The sequence below is a fragment of the Mus caroli genome, unplaced genomic scaffold, assembly GCF_978045245.1.
Source record: "Mus caroli unplaced genomic scaffold, Mus_caroli_1 scaffold_12, whole genome shotgun sequence".
Classification (NCBI taxonomy): domain Eukaryota; kingdom Metazoa; phylum Chordata; class Mammalia; order Rodentia; family Muridae; genus Mus; species Mus caroli.
The window spans coordinates 50,601,202-50,625,309 of NW_028227267.1; the positions used below are offsets into that span (position 1 = coordinate 50,601,202).

Consider the following 24,108-nt stretch of genomic DNA (forward strand, 5'->3'; position numbering starts at 1 on the left):
AGGTAGACCGGGCTAGCCTTGAACGTAAAGAGATCCATCTGCCTCTGCCTCTGGAGTGCTGGGATAAAAAGTATGCACCACCATGCCTGGCAGTCCTGGAACGCCTACCCGTTGGCCACCATGACATTAGGTAGGAAAGCAGACTGAATCTCTCTCTGGCGGCTGAGGGTCTCACTGATGAACTGAACCAGCACATGTTCTACACCTTCTGTGCTGTAGGAAGAGAATTCAGAGCTGCTTCCAAGGCTTTGACACTGTGTGCAGGGCTAGAGGCCAATGGTATAGGAGCGGCCAGTAGGGTTGTGAATAGAAGAACAGACAGGGGCCGTCACCGCCCACTCGTACCACACTTTCTTGGAATTGCTGCATCGCCAGAAACGCACACAGATGTTCTGGCCTTCGTGCACCGTGATGGGCTGCTGTAATAGGAAAGACACAGGCAGCTTGACTGAGGAATTGTACTTGGCAATGATGGTGGGACAGAGAGAGATTAGACAATAAACAGCCAAGTGTGGGGACAAACCTATAACCCAACACCCAGGAGGCTGAGGCAGGAAGCTCAGGATTTCAAAGCCAGCTTGAACTATAATTCCAAACTCTTTCTCAAAAACCAAACAAAAGATAAATACAACAAAATATTCTGACCCTTGGGGGCTGGAAAGATGGCTCAGTGGTTAAGAGCTCTGATTGCTCTTTCAGAGGTCCTGAGTTCAAATCCCAGCAACCACATGGTGGCTCACAACCATCTGTAATTAAATCAGACACCCTCTTCTGGGGCGTCTGAAGACAGCTACAGTGTACTTACGTATAATAAATAAATAAATTTAAAATATATATATTCCGACCCTCATAAAAGTTACCTATCCTGTCAAAAATATGGAACCCCCAGACAGTGACAAGGACACAGTAAACACTGTGACCATGTACAGGGAGGGAGCCATGAAAGCACTCAAGAGGAAGCCGGCCTATTCTTGGAGGTCAGGAAAATGGCCTGATGGTAGAGGAAGCTCACAGGCAAAGCAGAGAGGACTGAAAGCCAATCCACCAAGCCAGCTCTCACCTGAGGGCAGTGGGAAGGCATTGAGGGGCTTAGATAGAAAGGCAAACTCAAATAATGTAAAATTCATCCCTCTTCCAGGTAAAGACTGGACAAGAGTGGCTGGAGATGTGGGGAGTCCATGTAGCTTACTTGGGTAACCCCAAGAAGACTGCAGAGCAAGTAACAGGACAGAACATGGGTCACAGCCAACTAGCTGAGGGACAGGAGCAGAACACCACTGGCACAAGCTGTCCCTCGACCCACTGTCTTAGAGGTGACTCCTACCTTAATGGGGAAGAAGATGGGGAACCATGAGAACATCCCAGGAGAGTGAGTCTCTGGGCGGATACCTGTGGAGACAAAGTAATGAAACCTTGAGGGCTCCCTGTTGCCTCTTCCCTACATTGAGAAGAGTCTCTTCTGTGGTCATAAAAATGAAGAACCAAAGACTTCTACACCTGGACTCTGGCTGTGCTGGATTGGGGCTGGCAGTAACCTCAGCTAGTATTCAGCTAACAAGCCACGGAGGGACAGAGAAGAAGCTTTGTGAAACAGCCCCCAAGAACATGCAGACTGAACCAGAGTCACCAATGCTAATGCGCTCATACACTGTCCCAGACACTCACTCAGAGTGATGTCCCGGAAAAGCACAGTCTCAAAGTAGCCTGCAAAGCCATGAAGCACCGTGTTCACCTCCACAGGAAACTCCAAGGTACAGTAGCGGTTATTGTCAATCATAGGATCTGTCAGGAAAGACGGTGGATGGATGACAAGGGGCCAAAAACCCTGAGTGACTCGGCAAACTTGAATAAGCTCTAGCACTGGAGGGCCAGAGCCGCAGACTCGGGGAGCTCCGTCAGAAGAGCCATGCGTGAACCTACCTCGGTTGGGATGGCTGAAGGTAAAGCAGGGCTTAGGAGCAGAGAGCTGGTGGAAGTTGTGCAACCGAACCACATAAGGCATCTCAAACTGTGCCTGTCCAGGGAGACAACAACAACTTCAGGAGATAGATAGAGAACGCTGGGGCTCCACACCAAAGAAACAAACAAAAACACCGCCTTCCTTCAACCACCTTCTTCACCCCCGCTTCTCTTCTACCTTCATCGGCTCTAGAGGAAGACAGTAGAGAAGACTAAAGAACAGCCCCTCCTAGAAAAGCAGCTCTTTACCTCAGGATCACGGTCCTTTTCCCGACAGGCACGGACCTCGTTGTACAGCTTAGAGGAGGAAATGGGAGCCAGGAAGGAGGTGTATTCTCCAGGGATGCTCACGCCATCATCTGCACAGCCACAGGGTCAAATCAGTTCCCAGAAGGAAGGAAATGGCATTTTTACAGCAGCTGAAGGCTCAAAGACCGGAACAAGCCAAGGTTGCTATGGACACGGCCGGAGCACAGGCTACTGGGTCACCAGAACCCCACTCTTACTAAGTTAGAGCCATAGGTTAAAGGTAAAAACACCAACATAGAGCCACGCACTGTATAGCAACAGAACACACTCTGGGCTATTCGAGCCCAGCTCTGTGAAAACAACAGTCCTTACACAGACTAACAGGACTATGAGGTCCCTGCTGACACAATCCTGTGGGACCACATCACACACACAGCCCGCTGCTGCCGAGCGAGTATCACTAGGCAAGGTCTGACTGCACTCTAACCCAGTGGGGATCACAGCACCCCATAAAAGTTCCCAACAAACATTAAGCCCAAGGTAGCGATCACACCCAGAGCCTCATTTCAGATAAATGCTCCACTGATACGTTCCGAGCCCACAGACCCTAGGGAATCACTAGTCTACCCACTTGCAGATCTTTTTTTGTTTTGGTTTGGTTTGGTTTGGTTTTCGAGGCAGGGTTTCTCTGTGCAGCCCTGGCTGTCCTGGAACTCACTTTGTAGACCAGGCTGGCCTTGAACTCAGAAATCCGCTTGCTTCTGCCTCCCAAGTGCTGGGATTAAAGGCATGCGCCACCACTGACCAGCTCACTTGTAGATTTTTTTGACTCTAGCAAGCAGCAGTTTGCAGCCATATGGTTTCCCCCCAACCTGGACAAACCTTTCAGGAAGTGCTGTGCTCCATCCAGACACTCAGGTGATAGCTCGTTGTCGGCAAAGGAGCCCAGAAGCTCACTGACAATGATGTCCGCTTTCTCCGGAGCCACCCATTCCCGCATGTCTGATGAGACAACTGTCACCTGGCTCCCCCATTCTTCAAACTGCCAGTTCTCTAGCCTGAAATCAGAGGGGACAGAGTAAGGAAGACTTCGGCTGGAAATAGGGACCAGGACAAGCTGCCCAGCAAGCAGGCTGCTACTCACGTCACCACAGCATTGGGGTTCTTCTCCACAGCATACAGCCTGATCCGCCGCTCAGCCTGTTTGGCTGCCCGAAGAGACGCGTTCACAAGAGGACCCCGGCCTGCACCCAGCACCATAAGTACCCTAAGGAAAGGGCTCGGTCAAACAGACTGAGCAGAGGAACAGGCAGGTACACAAGCCCCTGGAAACAAAAGGACAGTACTCACTGGACATTTGTCTCCTTTTCTTCTTCTGGTACTCGGTCTAGCAAACATTTATAAATAGCCTGAGGGGAAAGACAGAAAATCTCACAGCTGTGACCCCTTCTTTACTGATCTTACCCTGGCCCTGTGCTTTGCCATGCTGAAGCCAACACCATACCTGCTGATATTGAGAGTATTTGATGGGGTCCTTTTCAAACACTTCATATGTCTGAGATTCCAGATTGTCCATCAGAGGCTGACAGAGGAGATAGAAGAACAAGTTGGCCAGTATTTGGCAAATGGCCAAGATATCAAAAATTTCCCATTGCTTCTTGAATTTCGGTAGGACCCACCTGGACCATCTACTCTTAAGAGATATTTCTTGGCCCTATGTCTGGGTATTATTACAATTACCATTGACTTTTCAATTAAAAACATGTATGTGCGTGGATATTCTGCCTGCGTGTAAGTCTGTGCACCACATGCACAGGCAGTGCCTGGGGAGAAGGCACTGAGAGCCCCTGGTCCTCTGGAGCTGGAGTTACAGCTGGGAGCCACCATGTGAGTGCTAGGAACCAAATACAGGTCCCCAGGACAAGAAGCCCAGGCTCTGAGCTCTTGGTCATCTCTGCGGTCCCCTCTGTCACCAGTAGTGCTCTCCACACCTACCTGGAGTGGGGACTGCAGATAGTCTTCATAGCCTTTGGCAAAGAGCTCATACGCATTGGGTGGAGGGCGATTTTGGCTTAAGTATTCCAAGTATTGGAGGTAGGAACAGAACTCCTTCTCTGAGTGGTGGTTGGTTCCCGTGATGATAAACTGCACTTCCAACTGTGTGAAAAGTCAGAGCATGAGAGCAAGCCCCCAAACCACGATTCTCAGACATTATGCTTTATAACCAAAAGCCCCAACATGAAATAAAACCCATACCAACAGCTGTCTAGCATCTGTCCCAGTACCAAAAGGCAGGGCTTTCATAAATTTATAAAGTCCTCATATGCTAACACAAAGGGCCACAAGTTGGGGTGAGGGTGGGAGTGGGGGAGGGGATGGGGATGGGGTCCCTGTAGGCATCAGAGGAGCAGGAAATAATCCATGGCAATGTGAGAATGAGAACTCAGTGCCTCCTGACATAGGCTGGACCAAACTTGAGAGTGTGATGCCAGGCAGTTTATTGCCAGCATGTTTAAACACAGTACAGTTTGGTGGGAAGTTCCCTGGAGTAATACAATCCCCGGTGCACGAGAAAGCTTAATTGTATCGAAACTCGGCTCAAGGTACAAGGTATTTCTTCCAAGAAGATGGGTTTAGAGATAGGCTACAAGGACTAGCTTAAGGATCAGTGTGATCTTGGCCATACAAAGAGCTGAGAGGTCATTTGGGCTAACAGCCACCTCCAGTCCTGGTTGTGGGAGCTTATGGCCTGGCCCTTCAGATAACACAGATCACCAATTCTCAGCTTTCTGGATGAAAAAACAGGTTATACTTCCTTCCCTTAAAAAAAAAAAAACACTCCTGCGTGCTTAACATTCCTGGCAATCCTTGGGCACAAGGACCCTCAACTTCTTGTTTGTTTGTTTTGAGATAAAAATCCCTGGCTGACCTGAACAACCAGGCTGACTTGTCTACTTGCCTCTTCCTCCTGGTGCTGGGATGAAAGCTGTGTGTCCTCACACCCAGTCTCTTACTTTAACTATGTAAGAATTCCTTGCTGGGCAGTGGTGATGCACACCTTTGATCCCAGCACTTGGGAGGCAGAGGCAGGCGGATTTCTGAGTTCAAGGCCAGCCTGGTCTACAGAGTGAGTTCCAGGACAGCCAGGGCTACACAGAGAAACCCTGTCTCGGGAAAAAAAAATTCTTGTGAAGTTTGGTTCTTTCTCCAGAAACCAGAGGAAGTTCTGGAAAAGGAACCAGGAAGAAAACATTCATCTGTCCCTGTCCTACAGGGGGACATCCTCTCAGTGATTGAGTCCGGCGGGCCACCCTGAAACCCCACGGCCACCCACCTTGAGGAGCCGGAAGATCAGCCTCTGCTGCACCTTAGAAAGAACAGGAAATCCTTTCTTGTTGGTTAGGAAAATGCTGGTGGGGAGAATGGCTGCTTTGATGGGCTCTCCAAGCCAACGGTCAATGACGTGATTAGACGGGAGGTCAGCTCCAATTTCAAGAGCTACACAGAGAAAGAAAAAGGACACCTATTGCTGAGCAGGGAGCCCACCTTACCTGGTGCAAATTTTTTCCCTTCTGTTGAGCAAGGGGAAAGCAGCCAAAATACTCAGCTCACACATGGAACTCACTTCGTTCTCCTTTTCTCAGACAGGTTCTCACTGTATAGCCTTGGGTGGCCTAGGAGCCACAGAGACCCACCTTCCTCTGTGTCCCATGTTCAGGGAATAAAGGAATATGAAAACAGAATGGCCATGGCTGGTTCTGTTTTTCGAGTGGGTCTCAGGTAACCCAATGTAGCACTGAGCTTTCTGTAAACTCCTGATCCTCCTGCCTCCACCTCCTAAGAGGTGGAACTGCAGGCATATGCCACTACATCTATGTGTTCTATGGATCTACTTAGGGGCTTCACGCATCTAGACAAGCAAGTGCTCTACCAACTGAGTTACACCCCCAGCCTCATGAAATTGTTCGTTTTTTTAAGATTCACATTCATTTTTATTCCTTATGTGTGAGTTGTGTATATGTGCCATGTGTGTGCAGTTCCCCATGGAGGCCAGAAGAGGGCACCAGATCTCCTGGAGCTAGAGTTAATATGCAGTTTTGAGCAACCCAGTGTGGATCCTGGTATCTCAACTTTGGTCCTCAAAAATAGAGCAACAAGAACTCTTAAACACTGAGCAGTCTCTCTAGGCCTGAAACTGCTAATTTTTCTTTTTAAAGCCATGGTCTTTCTGTGCAACCCTGACTGTCCTGGAATATTCTAAACTGCCAATTCTTACTTTTGTTTGAGATAAGGTCTCTCTGTATTGGCTTAACTGCCCTGGAACTTAATCTGTAGACCAGGCTGGCCTCAGACTTGTAGAGACTTGCCTGCCTCTACCTCCTAAGTGCAGGGACTAAAGGCGTGCGCCACCACTGCTTGGCTTTTTTTTTTTTTTTTTTTAATTTAAAAACAAGGTCTGTCGACATAGTCCTGGCTACCCTAGAACTCACTATATAAACAAGGCTAGCTTTAATTACATTCACAGAGATCTATCTGCCTCCACTTCCCATGTTCTGGAATGAAAGGTGGTGGGCCACCACGCCCAGCCTGTTGATTCTCATTTCTAGGAGGCCGCTCATATCTCAGAACCCTTGTGGACTTACCTACTGCAATTCTCTTGCTATAGTCACACAGAGTCCGAAAGTTATGCCACCTGCCCAGAATCAGAAACAAAGAATGAGCCTGTCAGGGGCATATGGCCTATAACTCAGGAAGGCGCCCCACCAGTTCCCCATAGCCCTCACCCCACCCCATGCAGTACAGCAGCAAAAGGAGACATACCACATCCATGTCTTCTCTTCTCCACTGTACTCCTCTGTGTGTGTAGTCGGGGCATTCTCAATTACATCATCTCTCAGGTCCTCTGGGGCCACCAAGGGCACCCGCATCCAGAACTGCATACGAAGGGTACCCTGTTAAAACCCTGTTTCACACTCATCAGGTCCAGAAAGCTTCCCTCAAAGATCTCCATCCAGCTCACAAGTTAATCTCTTTCTATGCTTTTCTAAATGTGATTATACGTGTTTAATATCTCATACGTATCCTTATGTAAATACCTAGCTTGTCTTTTATTTTAAATAGAAATAATTTATTTCTCTATCTTTTGTTCCCAGAGGCTTGTTAGGCAAGCGATCTACCACTGAGCGACATCTCTGGCCCCATATATACTGCTCTGAAACATTCTGCACACCACATTTAGGCGGAGTCAGGAATGAACAACACTGACATTTCAATTCTGCCAAATGCACTGGGAGTGTAACTAGGCAAAAGGGAAGCTATCATGATACAGAGCAGGAAAGAACCCTCAGTCATACCATGGAAGAGTGGTGGCCAGTGTGGATGTGGTTGGTCAGAACTCTGGCCAGATTCGTGTTATCTTCCTGATTAAGGGGCAATAGGAAAGCTGGAAGACCCAGATACGCTCCAAAATTCAGCTCCTGTAACATAGCCTGAAACACAGGACAAGAGAAAACAATTAAGAGCTAGGAACCCAATACTTAGGGTAGGGAGCAGCAGAAACTGGCTCTGACATTGTAGCCTAGGCTGTTCTGGAATTCTCTATATAACTCAGCTTGACTTTGAATCTGAGGCAGTCCTCACTCACTCTCCCCTTTTTTTTTTTTTTTGGTTTTTTGAGACAGGGTTTCTCTGTCTCTGTGTAGCCCTGGCTGTCCTGGAACTCACTCTATAGACCAGGCTGGCCTTGAACTCAGAAATCCACCTGCCTCTGCCTCCCAAGTGCTGGGATTAAAGGCGTGTGCCACCGCTGCCCGGCTCGCTCCCTCTCCTGAGTGCCAGTATTACAGCTATAAGCTGCCATACTGAGCTAGAACCAAACCCTTTGGAAACAGGATCTTGGATTACAGCCCTAACTGGCCTGGAACTCAGTGATCTGCTGAGCTGGAGATGTACCCCCTGCTGAGATTATAGATGTGAACCATCACCTATATATAGTTCCAGACACTTTTAACTGTACTCTGATTTACCAGGTTACTCTCCTAACCTAGTTTAGTGACAGAACTAATTTTTTCCTTTTCTTCTCCTGGCATGGAATCTCAATCCTCCCTCATTATCTTCCTGATGTGGGAATAACCTCCCAACGCTTGAGATTGCAGATAGGTGCCCCAACACCCAGGTCAGGCCTAACCTTTAAAGGGATCCCACGAAGAAATTAAACTGCCTTACCGCTTCAGAGTTCCTTCGGATCTTCTCCACTTTTGAGTCTGGATGAATCCATGGAGAAAGCTTTCCCACAATTAGCGTATTCCAGTCTGCATCCCCCACCCAAGAGAAGACAAAGACTCAATGGGGGTTGGCATGTTCTTGATCAATTTCTAGTTCTCAGCAGAGAATAAAGAGTAGAGATGAAAGACAAGACTTTTTGTCTCTGATATAGGGATAGCCTGATGAAGAATAGGGGACTGCAACTTTTAGAAAGGAAAGAAAAAAAAAAAAAGAGTTCTCTATGTCATAGGGGCTAACCAATATATAACCAAGTCAGAGGAGAAGGAGAATTAAGTCCTATAAAGCAGAAGATATTCCTGCCTCTAATAATTAAGGGGCACAGAGGATGGTCCCTACCCCTTCCTGACAGCAGTAGGTCTGATCGTGTCTGGGGGCCAGGCCGACTCTTAGCAGGTTCCTGAATGAACTCCCTCTTGAAACGCGGGTGGAAGACAGGCATGCAGAGGAAATCAAACCTACAACCGCGACAGACCCAGAATCATCATGTAAAGTGAGGGCCCAGAGATCCAACCGACTAGATTTAATATCTTGATTTTGCACAGTTCCATAAAGCCACCAGTCACCCCCACGGGCTACGGAGTTCAGCCCATTTTGGGGCACATCACTTTCACTACACTGTGCATCAATTTCTTCCCAAAACACAATCATGGAAAGATGAACGAGAAATGGACATCCAAGCCAAGTAGCTTTCTTTCTTCCCTGACTTCACTGGCTTCCCAGGACTGTCAAAGTTAGACTTGACCCAACACTGCCCATGCCTCCCCAAGCCAGATTAAACTCTTCTCTCGATTGCCTCCTTATACTTCTCTCTACTCTCAGATAAACCCAGTCTTCAAGGCCCTAGAAGGAATGACTGTGCGTCCCTTTTATATTTTACCCTAGAACTCCCCTGATTTTTTAACTCGGTGACCACACGCCCCTCCCGCCCCCCCCCCCCCCGAGTTTCATCCTCTCGTTCTTAGGGCTGAAGTCTTCACCACTCAAGGAGTAAAGGTGTCTCAAGCCCTCATCCCCTGCAGGGGACTAGTCTGCCCTCCTTGTTCCCCAAATTTGGATCCCGCATTCCTCTGGCGGAAGTCCGGCCCTCACCCCTGCTTGGCCACAGCACCCAGTGTATCAGCTATTTCGGGGACGCAATTCAGGTCCCTCCCGCTGGACACGCGGCTGCCACCAGCACCTCCGACTGCCATCGCCGCCATCTTTTCCCTCGCGCGGCCCACGCTGGGATTCCTTGATACTAGAGGCCAATCACAAAGCGGTGAACAGTCCCCGAGAGGCGGGACAAGTCGCCTTAACAACCAGAGCGTCTTTACAGCTCCAGAGCGGAGGCGGAGGGACCAAGCCGCTGCTCCCACCAATCCGCAATCCGAACAGTGACGTGGGCGTGGCTCCCCACCAATGACAGACTCTCATTGGTGACGCTCAGCAATCTCCCAGAATGCCCAGTCCATTTGTAGCACTCTAGTGAGACTACAGGTCCCAGGAGCCCTGCAGAAAAACCTGAAGTATCTTTATTGGGCGGCACTGAAATGTCTGCGGGCCAGTGGCGCAATGGATAACGCGTCTGACTACGGATCAGAAGATTCCAGGTTCGACTCCTGGCTGGCTCGTTGGGACTGGTACTCCTTTATTTGCATCCCTCGCTAATCTAATCATCTCTCAATGTTGCGAGTTTGAAAATGTTTTTCTTTCCTTGTCCCTCAACCTGTTTATATCCTCCGCTATCTCTTCACGCTGCAGTTTTCAGGTCTTAGTTTGGTTCTATTTTACACCCGTCTAATGCTGGTCTTTCTCATTCCTCTCTTCAAAGCTGTTTCTTGTATAATCAAGTTATTCTGAGCATGAAAATTTTGGTGAATGGACTGTTAAAATGAGCTTTGTCTCATTGCTATGCTACACTTAAAAATAAACTGGAGTAAGTCATCCACTAATCCCTAGTGATTCTGTCTCAGACACAGATGTCAATAAACATCTTCGAGCACTCACACCCATCAGAGGAAGGAAATTCACAAGAAATTACAGTCTCCAGGAACCTTGAAACTGCTTGGCAGGGGGTGGGGGTGGGAGCTGGGGGTGGGGGTATGAGACTCTACGTTTCCCCTTCTTAACAGCTGCTCGATGCGAAGAAAAGGAAATGAAGAGCAAGGAAAGACCTAGGAAGGAAAATGGGAAACATCTCTGAAGGCAACAAGCCCACAGATGTTGACGACCCTCCAGCCAATCTGATGGAGGTGAGGTATTTTCCCAGCTAAGTTCCCTCTTCCCAAATGACTCGCCTTGTATCAGATTGATTTAAAAAAACAAAACAAAACAACCACCTAAAAAAACAAAAACAAAACAATCAGGATAACCACAACAGGAGTCATTGACAGAATTCAGGGACTAGCTAGCAAGGAGCCAGGAGGAAAAAAAAATAGTAATAGGGGTGACATCCATCATTTTGTCCTTGCAGTGGGAACTGTCAGGGAGAGTCAGATCTGGGGACTGGATATGCTGAACTGGTCGTCTAGAGAGTGCTGTGTAATAGAGGGTTGTATGAACCAAATGACGTGAACCAGACAATATTTGGACGTTTCTAGAAGAGAAGTCTTAACTAGTGAGATCAGGGGTTCTGGAGGACCGTGTCTTAGCAATACAGGAAGGATGTGGGTAGGATGCACTCTTAGGTGTCATGTGAAAGTCAGGAAACCAGAGAGCTAAGAAAACATACTATGAGGGTGTTGAGGATGCTTTTGTACCACCACCACCACCACCTCCTCCTCCTCCACCTCCTTCTCCACTACCACCTCCTCCTCTTCCTCCTCCTCCTTCTCTCCCTCCTCCTCCTCTTCCTCCTCCTCCTCCACCTCCTCAACCACTTCCCTCCTCCTGCTGCCCCAGGACCTTATGCAGTATACATATTACATTTAGTCGCATGTATCCTTAGGCTCCTTTGGATTAATACTATTTCTCAGATGTCCTCCGTTTTTTATTATTGATAATTTTGGTGAGTTGTTGTTGGGCATATTGTAAGATGCCCTTCTGTTAGAACTTGTCTCATGATTAGACTAGGAAGGACAATAAGAGATGCCCTGTCAATTTCTCTCTCCCTCCCTCCCTCCCTCCTTTCCTCATTCCCTCTGTCCTTTCCTCTTTTATCCTTCTCTTCCTCTCTCCCCCTCCCTCTGTTTTCCTCTCTCACTCCCTCTCTCCCTTCCTCCCCCTCCCTTTTTCCTCTGTTCTCTCTCTCTTTTTTTTTTTTTTTTTTTTTCCTGAAACAGGGTTTCCCTCTGTAGCTGAGGCTGGCTTGGAATTTACTGTATAACCCAGGTTGGCCTCAAAGTTTAGACAGGCATTCTGTCTCCTGCCATTGTCATCACGTAGTGTGAAGGGTATATTCTATCAGCATGCCTTACAGCTATAAATGATGACTTCCATCCATCATATGGTGGGAGGGATTTCTCAGAATTCTCCATGATACACTAATTCTCCCACTGTGTGTAGCTGTGTGCCTAAAGTCCCTGCTACTTGGGAAGCTCAGTCTTGATGATCTCTTGAAACCAGCGCAGACACACATGAACATTCTCTCTCTCTCTCTCTCTCTCTCTCTCTCTCTCTCTCTCTCTCTCTCTCTCCCCGTCCCCCCCCCCCCCATCTCACACACACACACAATGTCTGATCTCTTTCTTTCTTTGTCCACCAATGACAATTTTCCATAGTATACGGCCCCTGTCCATACCTCAGGAATGGAGGGCTACAGTTCCTCTCCCACAGGGGAGCCGATCTGAATAGTTTATTTGCAATTACTCCCTGCAGATCTTTTCAGTGGGTGGTGGTCTGTAAGTTCCCTGCCCATAATCTAAGTGATAAAAAATTTGTTAAGGAGGCTTGCTTTTTCTCTGCCCAGCAAGCCACACCCACAGAAAGCTTGTTAGGTGTATTCTCTTGAGAAGCTAATTGTCTGGGTCGTGGTCTGTTTCTGGGGTCCCACTCCTGATAACAATGGTTGTTCCATTGTTAAAAGTCCATAGGTGAGAAGGAAAGAAGAAAAAAAATCTGTGAAGTACTGTATTTCCACTAGTTAAAATAATTTTCTAAACCGGGTATGGTGGCACGCGCCTTTAATCCCAGCACTCCGGAGGCAGAGGCAGGCAGATTTCTGAGTTTGAGGCCAGCCTGGTCTACAAAGTGAGTTCCAGGAGAGCCGGGGCTATACAGAGAAATCCTGTCTTGAAAAACCAAAATAAATAAATAAATAAATAAATAAATAAATTTCTAGAGTATGTGTCTTAAAAAAGAACTTGTGGGGCTTGAGAGGTGGCTCAGCACTTGACTGCACTTCTTCTTGACTGTTCTGAGTTCAACTCCCAGCAACCACATGGTGGCTCACAACCATCTGTAAATGGTGTGTCTGAAGGAAGCGACAGTGTACCCACATAAAATAAATAAATACATCAAAGAAGAAGAAGAAGAAGAAGAAGAAGAAGAAGAAGAAGAAGAAGAAGAAGAAGAAGAAGAAGAAGAAGAAGAAGCAGCTTTGATTTCTGGACATTTGAGGGAAGAGGAGGGAAGGGGAGGGGAGGGAACAGAAGAGGAAAGGAAAGGAGGGGAGGGCAGGGAACAGAAGAGGAAAGGAAAGGAGGGGAGGGCAGGAAAGGGAAGAGGTGCATTTGTGGGGCAGAATTTGTTCCATCTGGGTTGTCTTTGCTCTTCATTAAAAATGGCGTTGTCCACCTCGTGAGCACAGCACAGTGTTGAGCAGGCCCTAGGAGTTCAGTCTTGCTCCACTCCTGCTCTCTCCTACAAACAAACACACATCATGGACCGAGTTGTCTGTGCAGAGCAAGAAGGGAAAGGCTGAAAGAAAAAGAACTAGAGGGCCTAGGCCAATGAGGAGGCTCATGGGTAAAGCACTCACCACCAAGAACCTGCTAACCCAGAACCCTTATCAAAGAGGAGAAAAGAGTTGACCCCCAAAGCTGCCCCCTGACTTCAGAAGCTGGAGGTGTTAGCTGGAGGGAGGATGAGAGTCTGCTGGGATGGAGACAGACACAGGAGATGGCCAAATAATCTAGGGAGGAAGTTTGGTTACTGTTCCAGTAGATGCTAATAACAACAGAGCAGAGCATTAGAGAGGAAGAGGGGGGAGGGGGAGGGGAGGGGGAGGGAAGAGGGGGAAGGGAGGGGAGGGGAGGGGAAGGGAGGAGGGGAAAGGGGGGAGGGGAAAGAAGGGGAGGGAAGGGAAGGGAATATTTGTCCACTCCCAGATAACCCTCCCTCTCTGTTGCCCCCATTCCGTCTCCAGGCTCAGTTTTACTTGACTGAGTTTACCGTCTTTGTTTAAACACCTCCTGTCAGTCTTAACTGCTCTTTTCTGTTGTGCTGGCCTTGGGGAGAGACCCACCTTCACTCACCTCTGTGGAGCCTGGCCAGCAGCGCTCTCTCGACACCCGACACCTCCATAATGGCTCACTTGACCCTCCCACTGCTCCAAATTGCTTCTTTACAATCAGCGCTTTCCTCTGGCTATGAAAGTGGCAGAGTTACTGAGGCAAAATAATCGGTGCCGATTTGCATTTTCCTCCCTGTCATCTCTATTATATGGTATTAATCTGCCAAGACAAATAGAAAGCAGGGACTGCGCTAAACATAGAAAAGATAGAAGGAGCCTCAATTTATGTACGAGCCAGGAACACAGTCAATGCCAAAATCTGTCAAAAGCAGCACCCAAAAAAGCTTGAGAGCAGTTCTATCTTATGGATATAAAACTCCTGGAATATTTAGAATAAATAAAAATCTGTATATTGCTATAGTGATTATATAACACAACCAAATAGTACTTATTCCAAAAATTAAAATTAGATTCAGTATTAGAATATATATTCATATATATTAGTCATATATAAGGAGAGATATATAATAAGATATGTATCCTAACCCATATAATGAATATATGTATATATGTTTATCTTGTTTTTGAGACAGAACACTGGGAAGGCACTCAGGAGTGTAAGGCAGTCTCTCTCTCTCTCTCTCTCTCTCTCACACACACACACACACACACACACACACACACACACACACACACACGTATATATGATGGCAAGGGTCCAGGATGTTTGTACAGAGCTTCCCTAGCATGCACAGAGCCTCAGGTTCGGTTTGTAGGGCGTGAACAGGGCATGCCAGTCTGCACACGTAATCTCAGCACTCGGGAGGCAGAGGCAGGAGGATCACAAGTTCTAGGTCATTCTCTACTACAAAGAAAATTTGAGAGCAACTTGAAATATACGAGATACTGTCTCAAAAAATAAAACCACTGTGTGTGGGCACATGAGTGTAGGCACACGAGTATGGGCACATGTATGTAGGCACGCGTGCATGTGTGTGTGGAGACCAGAGGTTGGTGCTGCCTGTCTTCCTCAGTCACTTCTGACTTTATGTATGGAGGCGCAGACGTTTGCTGAGTGGGATTGTTGCAGGGGTTTCCTGTCTCTGGCCGCAGAGCCGGGGTCACACCGACAGACTGCTGTGCCCCCAGCTTCTGTGTGGGTGCAGAGGATCTGAACTCTGTTCCTTACAGGGCAAGCGCCCTGTCTGCCCAGCCGGCTCCTCAGCCCACGGTCACAGTTCTAACGGAAAGGTTTTGTCATACAGGCCTGAGGTGATGAGTCTGATCCCAAGTAGGAGAGAATCTACAAGTTGTTCTCTGACCTCCACATGCATGACTGCACACACACAGATGTCTTAAAATCTGATGAGATCAACAGATTGTATTTATTAAATGTTGGGTTTTGGTTTGTTTTGGTTTTTGAGACAGAGTGGCTCCGACTCCTGGAGATGTCCCTGCCTCATCCTCCAGCCTGCTGGAGTCTCAGGTGTGAGGTTCTATGGCAGCTCCAGGCTATGCTCTTGTGTGTCAAGTTCTATGGAAATCACTACGGATTCACAAGAGCTGTGACACAGGAAGTATGTGTCCTTCCCACAGGTGAAGGGAATGAGCTGCGTCAGACCAAGGTCAGCTGACTCCAGAGCCTTCTACCTTAACCTGAAGACACATCATCTGGCCAAGTGTGGTGGACCACGCCTTCAAGCCCAGCACCCAGGAGGTAGAAGCACATGGATCTCTCCAAGTTCCTGGACAGGCTGGCCTACGTAGTGAATTCCAGGGCAGTCAGGGCCCAATAATGAACACACACACACATATAACATACACACACACACAGGGACACACAGAGATACACAGATACACACACATACACAGACACAGAGATACACAGATACACAGAGATACACAGATACACACACATACACAGACACACAGAGATACACAGATACACACACATATACAGACACACAGAGATACACACACACACACAGAGATACATAGATACACACAGATACACAGACACACAGAGATACACAGATACACACAGATACAGACACACAGAGATACACACACAGAGATACACAGATACACACACACACACACACACAGAGCAATCTTTTTCCTAGTCCTGACCCAATACTAATCTTTCTCTTCCTCCCAGAAGCTGTCCTCTCAGGTGACTGTTCAAATCTATGAGACTATGGGGGCCGCCCTTATCCAAACACCACACATATCCCTTATAAATTTATAAATTACTTCTAGAAAGCTGGCCTCAGTGGTCTTCACACACTAGGATAGAAGATAAACCAAGGAAAATACTTAGTGATAGCTTTAAAAAAAAAAAAAAAAAAAAAAAAGGCCTACTTATTTATAGGATGTTTTGTCTGCACGTTTTTCTACTTACCAGAAGAGGGCGCTGGATCTCATGGGCCCACAGGAGCCATCTCTCCAGGCTCTCATTAAAGGCTTTTTTAAAACCACGAAGCAAGCGAGTTAGATAATGGAGAGTGCCATGGTTAAGTAAATCATGCATGCAGTGAGGTCTATGCAGCCATTAAAGTCAATGTTGCCAAAGAAAATTGACTAATGTAGGGAAGAGCTCATCATAGCGCCATTAAGTGACACAGATTACAAACAGAACGTGCAGAACGACCTCAACTGTGTGAATAAAACAATGTTTTCCGATTTCTCATTAATGAGCATGTTTATAGTACATTGACAACATTTCTTTAAACAAATATGTACAAACACAGGCTTGGGTCCTGGTCGGTCTCCCTCCCTCACCCCATTTCTCTGTAAGCTTCTGCAGCTGGCTAACCTCAGCCCTTAGTCCTACCTCATAGGAATTACACAATCTCTCTCTCTCTCTCTCTCTCTCTCTCTCTCTCTCTCTCTCTCTCTCTCTCTCTCTCTCTCACACACACACACATACACACACACACACACACACACACACACACCAGCCAGATATTTATTAAGCATTGCCATGTGTCAGGCTTTTTACAAAGTATCAGTCCCCTAGATATAACCGTATGAGGTCATTAATGTCCATTTTACAGACAAGAACACAGAGGTAAATGTATCTTGAGTAAAATGATGCCTAACTGTGGAAAAGCCAGATGGGAAAGGGTCGAGTTTTCAGATTCCAAGGTTCTTCCTTCCTTATATTTACAATAGCATTTGTCAAAAGGTGATCCAGGAGAGGGGCGGTATTAGTGCACACCTTTAATCCCAGAACTTGGGAGGCAGAGGCAGGCAGATTTCTAAGTTTGAGGCCAGCGTGGTCTACAGAGTGAGTTCCAGGACAGCCAGGGCTACAAAAAAGAAAGAGAGAGAGAGAGAAAGAGAGAGAGAGAGAGAGAGAGAAGAAAGGAAGGAAGGAAGGAAGGAAGGAAGAAAAAGAAAGAAAGAAAGAAAGAAAGAAAGAAAGAAAGAAAGAAAGAAAGAAAGAAACAAAGAAACAAAGAAAGAAAGGAAAGAAACAAAGAAAGATAGATCAGAAAGAAAGAAGAAAGAAAGAAAGAAAGAAAGAAAGAAAGAAAGAAAGAAAGAAAGAAAGAAAGAAAGAAAGAAAGAAAGAAAGACAGACCAGTAGGGGCTGGAGAGATGGCTCGGTGGTCAAGAGCAGTTGCTGCTTTACAGAGGACCCAGGGTCTGTGCCCACATGGCAGCTCACTCCCTGTCCCTCAACTTCTGAGAGTGGCTGAGGTGTGTCTGATGCCCTCACCTGACCTCCTCCAGCACCTGGTACACACATGTATGGGCAGACAAAATATCCATACACATAAATATAAATGTATGTAAAAGAGAAATGAATGAATAAATTTTAGTTATTTTGTTTTTAAGCCAGGATCTTGCTTGGTACCCTTGGCTGGTCTAAAACTGACTGTAATTCAGGTTGGCCTTTAACCAACCTCCTGAGAGAGAGTCCTCCTGCCTCTGCCTGCCAAATGCTGGGATTATAGGTATGAGTCTTACTTGTTTGATTTGGGATCACAACTGTGTAATCCAGGTTTCCTCACTCTACGGAGTGCTAGAAGTGTGCTGGGATCAGTTTCCTGGTTTCTGGTTGTTGCTGTTGTTGTTTTTTTTTGAGACAGGGTTTCTCTGTATAGCCCTGGCTGTCCTGGAACTCACTTTGTAGACCAGGCTGGCCTCGAACTCAAAAATCTGCCTGCCTCTGCCTCCCGAGTGCTGGGATTAAAGGTGTGTGCCACCACGCCCGGCTGTTGTTGTTGTTTTAAAATGTATTTATTTAATGTATATGAGTATACTGTCGGTCTTCAGGCACACCAGAAGAGGGCATTGGATCCCATTACTGATGGTTGTAAGCCACCACGTAGTTGCTGGGAATTGAACTCAGTACCTCTGGTACCTCTGGAAGAGCAGTCAGTGCCCTTAACCGCTGAGCCATCTCTCCAGCTCCCAGGCTCACTTTTAACATGGGAAATGTCTAGCACTAAAATGTACAAGATAGGCATAGGGGCTCAAGCAAGAGGATCACTACAAGTTCATGACCAACTTGGACTACACCATGAAAGACTCTCTCTCTCTCTCTCTCTCTCTCTCTCTCTCTCTCTCTCTCCCTCCCTCCCTCCCTCACCCTCCCCTCTCTCTCAAGGAATTATTTACTTATTTTATATGATTACACCACAGCTGTCTTCAGACATACCAGAAGAAGGGATCTGATTCTATTACCCTCAAAAGCCAGGAAAGGGCATCAGATCCTGGGGAACTGGAGTTGCAGACAGTTGGGAGCTGCCATGTGGGTACTGGGAATTGAACCTGGATCTTCTGCAAAAGGAACCAGTGCCCTTCCTTAACTGCTAAGCCATGTCCCCAGCCCCTTAAAGCCTTGTTCTATAGAAAGGGGTTGCAACCAAGGCTTGATCCTGCCCCCAGTATAGCCATGGCTCCTTTTCCAGTGACCCTAGCTTCTTATTCCTTTCAAACTTAGGGCTGAATGAATACCAGAGCCCGTGAGACAATATGTTGAATATGTTGATTTGGTTAACCTATAATTAAAAAGTGTACAGATTTAGCAATGCACAAGTGCAGCCTGCTTCCTTTTCTCCCCTTCTTTACTTTTTTTTGATATTTTAAATGTATTCTGTGACATTTTGATATGTTTATACAGTATGTCTTGATCATATCTGACTCTCATCCTCCCCTCCCAATCTCCCTGGACCCTGAAAGCATCTCCCTCCTACCTTCCTGTCTTATTTTAAAATTACCCATCCAGCCAAGTAGTGGTGGTGCACGCCTTTAGTCCCAGCACCCAGGAGACAGAGGCAATCAGATCTCTCTGAATTTCGAGGCCAGCCTGGTCTATAGAGCAAGTTCCAGGGCAGCCAGAGCTATGCAGAGAAACTCTGTCTTGAAAAACAAAAACAAACCAACAACAACAAATAAATAAATAAATAAAACCATTGAGTCCAATTAGTGCCTCCTGCATGCACATAGGTGTGGGACCATCCATTACAGTATGGGTAATGTACCGGCCCACATCCCCAAAGAAAAGTGACTCCCTTCTCTGAGCAGCCATAGGTTGCCAGCAGCCCCTCAGCTCTTCTCCATGAAGCCCCCGCCCCCTTTGTGCTGGAACGTCTGCTGCCACCTTGTACGGGTCCTAAAGAGGAGCCACCACTGCCGTGCATTCGTTAATGCAACAGCCGTGTCCTTTCCAGAAGACAGCGATTCACAGAGTTCTTCTGACTCTCTTCTTCCTTGTACCCTGACCCTCTGGGGGATCGGGGAGCGATAAACTGAGCTCCAGGCAGTCTCAGCACTTTGATCCTCAGGAGTCTGCACTGACCACTGCAGCAGAAAGAGGCTTCTCTGGCCAAGGCTATAACGGCAGCACTGATGGGGAATTACTGTGCTATAATGAAATTCTCAGGTCCCTCTGGCTCTAGCGGGCTCCTTGGAGCCCGGTCTCTGTAGCCTTTGTTCCCCGGGGTTGTGAAGTACTAGAAGGAGGAGTTGTAAGGCCTTTCCTGGGAGTTCCCTCAGACCCTGCAGGTCATTGTCCTTTTCTGGTCCTTCTGACACAGTACATGGGGAACAGATCTTCCCTGACCAGTTCTACTGCCCCTCCCCCAGCTGAATGTTGCCATTTGGTGCTGATGCTAGAAGGCGTTCTCTTCTGCTCCCCGTCTCCCTCTTTCATTCCCTCCTTCCTTCCCTCAACCCCACCCTTCTTCCTCACCCCTTGCTTCCTGGTTCTCCTCTCCTTCCCTTCATTTCTTCCTTCTTTTTTTTTTTTTTTTTTTTTTTTTTTTTGTGAGTGCCTCTATATATAGCCTGTCTTAGCCTCAAACTCATGATCCTCCTGTCTCAGCCTCCCAAACGCGAGGCTTACAGCATGAGCCACCAAGGCCTGGCATTCGTGGCTGTTTGTGTCCTAGTTACCATACTAACTTCAGAGGTACTCTCAGTGGTTTCCAAGCGGACTTTAAACAGCAAAGCCTTTAGGGTGGTGTGTGGAACTGTGCAGCCATACCCGGCCCCGAAATGCTCCTGATTCTTTGATAGTTGCTTAAGATAACCAGATACATTCTAGCTAGAATGAAACCCATGTTGTCCTAACCTACTAAAAATGCCTCTCCTTGCACTCAAACTGAAAATCCAGCTGTTCTCTTGGTGCCCGAGCCCTACTTTCATCGCTAAATACCCAAATAAATTGCATGTCGTGCAATTCTGGATCTCTCCCACCTTGTTTTTGTTCCTGGTGAGGAACCTCAGAATAGGTCAAACAATGTTAGTGAGGGGCGAGCTCAGATGACAGGACCCCAGAGATTCCGCTCTCCGTCGACGATGACCAGGCTGGCCTCTAGGGGGCGATGTTTTTCTACCTTTGGAATCCGGGACTAGTGCAGGGCTGAGCTTCAAATTCAACCTTCCTTGAGAACAGAGTTGTCCAAGAGGCCCAGATTTTTTTGGTTTTGTTTTTTTTGTTTTTTTGGTTTCGAGACAGGGTTTCTCTGTGTAGCCCTGGCTGTCCTGGCACTCACTTTGTAGACCAGGCTGGCCTCGAACTCAGAAATCCGCCTGCCCCTGCCTCCCGAGTGCTGGGATTAAAGGCGTGTGCCACCATGCCCGGCTCAGAATTTTCTTGCCAGTGTGATTCTACTCCACTTTCTGGAAGTGATTTTCTTCTCTTGTCACAATCACTTAGACTTATCAGACAGGCAGAGGTCAAGTAAAGGAGGAGCTAGAACCACTGAAGAGTAGAGGCAAAATAGAACATGGTTTCTGAAAGGTGTGAGCAGAGGGTAGCCAGGAGCCACGACACCAAACCTCAGCCGTCCGGTCCACGTGCCTGCCAAGCCCCTTCCCACCTATTCCACCGCGGCACCACAGGCCAACTTCTGTCTCCAGTAGGGGAAAGCATGGAAGGACCAAGGGAGACATAGCAGTGCTTGCTTCCGGGGTAGGCACTCCTTTTGTCCCTTTCCCTCTTTTTTCCTGAAAGGTGATTTTTGTTGTTGTTTTGTTTTTGTTTTTGTTTTTTCTTGCAAAACTGAGTTCATGTCTGACATGGTGGCACACGTTCTTAATCCCAGGACTTGGGCGGCAGGCAGATCTCTGTGAATCTATATAGCAAGTTCTATGCCAGATAGAGCTACATAGTGAGACCCTCTTGAAAGCCCCCCACCCTCTCTCTGTCTTTCTGTCTGTCTGTCTGTCTGTCTCAGTCTCTCTCTCTTTCACACACACACTAAAAAAATCAACAATATTCATATACCCAGTAATTATTTTTTTCCATAAAATAGATGAGCACATTAATTTGTAATACCAACAAAAAGCAAAAGGCATCTCTAAAAACAAACAAACAAAAAAAAGCAGCTGGGCGTGGTGGCGCACGCCTTTAATCCCAGCACTTGGGAGGCAGAGGCAGGCGGATTTCTGAGTTCGAGGCCAGCCTGGTCTACAAAGTGAGTGCCAGAACAGCCAGGGCTACACAAAGAAACCCTGTCTCAAAAAACCAATAAAAAAAAAAAAAAAAAAAAGCAAAGGGCAGAGGGGCTCAGGAGAGAATAGCTAGCACCCAAATCAAAAAGCTGCACTTGGGGCTGGAGAGAAGACTACTGGCTAAAAGGATGGACACCTCTCCTAGAGGGTCAGAGTTCGAGTCTTAGCACCATGTCAGGCAGTTCCTGATTACCTATAACTCCACTTTCATCGCATGGATACCCTCTTCTGACCCCTATCAGGCACACCTGTGTTACTAGGCATATATACAAATAAAGCACTCATACATATAAGATAAAATAAATAAATCCTTAAAAATCTTTTAAAAAGAATAAATAAAGCAAGACAATAAATTGGGCAAGATACACATGAAAAGATTCAACAAAACATTCCTTAATAGGGTGAACAGGAAGCAGCCTGCACATCTGTCGTGTATCTGTTAGTGTTTGCCTTCCAAGCATGATATAGTTTTTGAGGGTAATCTCACTACGTAGCTCAGACTGACCGTAAACGATTCTGGTTGGCGTCAAGTCAAGATCATCCTGCCTGTGCCTCCCTAGTGCTGGGATTACAAGTGTGTTCCGCTACACCCCAGCTTCTATTTTATTTTTACTTATTTGTGTGTGTGTGTGTGTGAGAGTACATGTGTGCCCATGGAAGCAAGCAGAGAGCACCAGATCCCCCGCATCTGGAGTCACAGGCGGTTCTAAGTTTCCCAGTGCGACTGCTGGCAGCCTGCATGAGCAGCAAGCGCTCTCACCCACTGAAGCACCTCTCTAGCACACCCGTTTCTTTTTAAAGTTATCATCCTATTACTTCAAATACCAAAATCTAGTTTGATTCAGGATAACATCTAATTAAATAAGGAAGCTGCGTGCTGTCAGAAATAGGAGGACGAACTATCCTGTGACTACCAGATCTACTAATTACCCAGAGAAAGTATGTCTCTTTTGAAGATGTACTTTTATTTTTTATTTATGTGTATGTGTGCTTGTGTCTGCATATGCCCTAAGGGATCTAAAATGGGGCCAGAGCTGGAGCTGGAGTTAAGGAATTCCAATCCTCTAGAAGAGGGTGCCCAGTTTTCCAGTCCCCTCCTCCCCCCAAAAAAGCATGCAGGCAAAACAATACACATATAATTAAAAAAGGGGGGGCTGGCGAGATGGCTCAGTGCTTAAGAGCGCCGACTGCTCTTCCGAAGGTCCCAAGTTCAAATCCCAGCAACCACATGGTGGCTCACAACCATCAGTAATGAAGTATGATGCCCTCTTCTGGAGTATCTGAGGACAGCTACAGTGTACTTACATATAATAAATAAATAAATCTTTTTTTTTTAAAGTAGGAGTCTTTCTTTGAGTTCAAGGCCAGCCTGACCATATAATAACATATGATGAGACTTATCTCAGCAACAACAAAAGGGGCTACAGTGATGACTCAGCAGTTAAGAGCACTTGCTGCTCTTCCAGAAGACCCAGGTTCTGTTCCCAGCAACCACATGGCTGCTCAAACCCATCTGTAATTCAAGTTCCGGGGAATCTGATGCCCTCTTCTGGCCTCCACAGGTAAATGTGCCAACAAAATAAAAATAAGCCTCTGAGCCAGGCGTGGTGGCGCACGCCTTTAATCCCAGCACTCGGGAGGCAGAAGCAGGCGGATTTCTGAGTTCGAGGCCAGCCTGGTCTACAAAGTGAGTTCCAGGACAGCCAGGGCTACACAGAGAAACCCTGTCTCAGAAAAACCAAAAAAAAAAAAAAAAGCCTCTGCCGACCACCAAAGAATACACACACATACACACACACACACACACACGTTAAAAAGCTGGTTGTATAAACGAGGAAAATACCTAATAAAAAAATAAATTAAAAAAAAAAAAAAAGCTGGTTGTAGCTCAGTGGTAGCATGCACAAGACTCTTGAGTTCATTCCCCAGTGGGGAGGACTGGGAGAAAAAGGTAAGAAAAAGACAAGGGAAAAAAGCCAACCAGGAAGTCCACACTTGTGATTCCAGCACATACAAGCAGAGGCAGGAGGACTGACTTGAAGGTTGGCTTGGGTTAAGACCTTCTTACATTAAAGAAATATATGAAATATATATATATATATATATATATATGCACATGCACACAACGCAGCGCAAGGAGTCTGAGGCAGGAAGACCATGAGTTTGAAACCAGCCTTGGCCGCTTATCAATGCTACTAAAAAAAGAAAAAGAAATTAGTGAAACCTAACCTTTAAGGGTAAAACATTAGATTTTATTCGGCCTGAGATCAAGA

At 46.8% G+C, this 24,108-nt stretch overlaps 1 protein-coding gene and 1 non-coding gene across 3 annotated transcripts; one reads left to right on the plus strand and one right to left on the minus strand.

Moving 5' to 3' along the window:
• Positions 1-257: 257 nt before the first annotated feature.
• On the minus strand, positions 258-9,701 carry Prmt5 (protein arginine methyltransferase 5). Of its 2 annotated transcripts, XM_085828631.1 has the most exons (17): positions 9,583-9,701; positions 8,830-8,948; positions 8,434-8,519; positions 7,563-7,697; positions 7,030-7,142; positions 6,852-6,901; positions 5,543-5,706; positions 4,204-4,365; positions 3,713-3,790; positions 3,559-3,617; positions 3,353-3,475; positions 3,091-3,266; positions 2,209-2,318; positions 1,921-2,014; positions 1,666-1,782; positions 1,325-1,389; positions 258-419 (listed from the first exon to the last, which is right to left on the minus strand). In XM_085828631.1, exons 1-17 carry the CDS (start codon positions 9,690-9,692, stop codon positions 267-269), a joined length of 1,914 nt encoding a protein of 637 aa, XP_085684757.1. In that variant the 5' UTR covers positions 9,693-9,701; the 3' UTR covers positions 258-266. The 2 variants fall into 2 exon arrangements, with proteins under 2 accessions (XP_085684757.1, XP_085684758.1); XM_085828632.1 differs by lacking the exon at positions 8,830-8,948 and having other exon boundaries at positions 9,583-9,699.
• Positions 9,702-10,030: 329 nt separating this feature from the next.
• Positions 10,031-10,103, plus strand: Trnar-acg (transfer RNA arginine (anticodon ACG)). Its single transcript has one exon. It is a non-coding gene; the product is annotated as a tRNA-Arg (tRNA).
• The last annotated feature ends 14,005 nt before the right edge of the window (positions 10,104-24,108 follow it).

Bases quoted from the DNA above. Each gene is read 5' to 3' on its own strand.
- Prmt5 (XM_085828631.1), bottom strand. From the start codon at position 9,692: ATGGCGGCGATGGCAGTCGGAGGTGCTGGTGGCAGCCGCGTGTCCAGC. The intron at 5,707-6,851 runs GTAAGTCCACAA...TTCTCTGTGTAG, and splicing joins TAGCAAGAGAATTGCAGTAG to CTCTTGAAATTGGAGCTGAC. The intron at 4,366-5,542 runs GTGGGTGGCCGT...CTTTTCACACAG, and splicing joins TGATCTTCCGGCTCCTCAAG to TTGGAAGTGCAGTTTATCAT.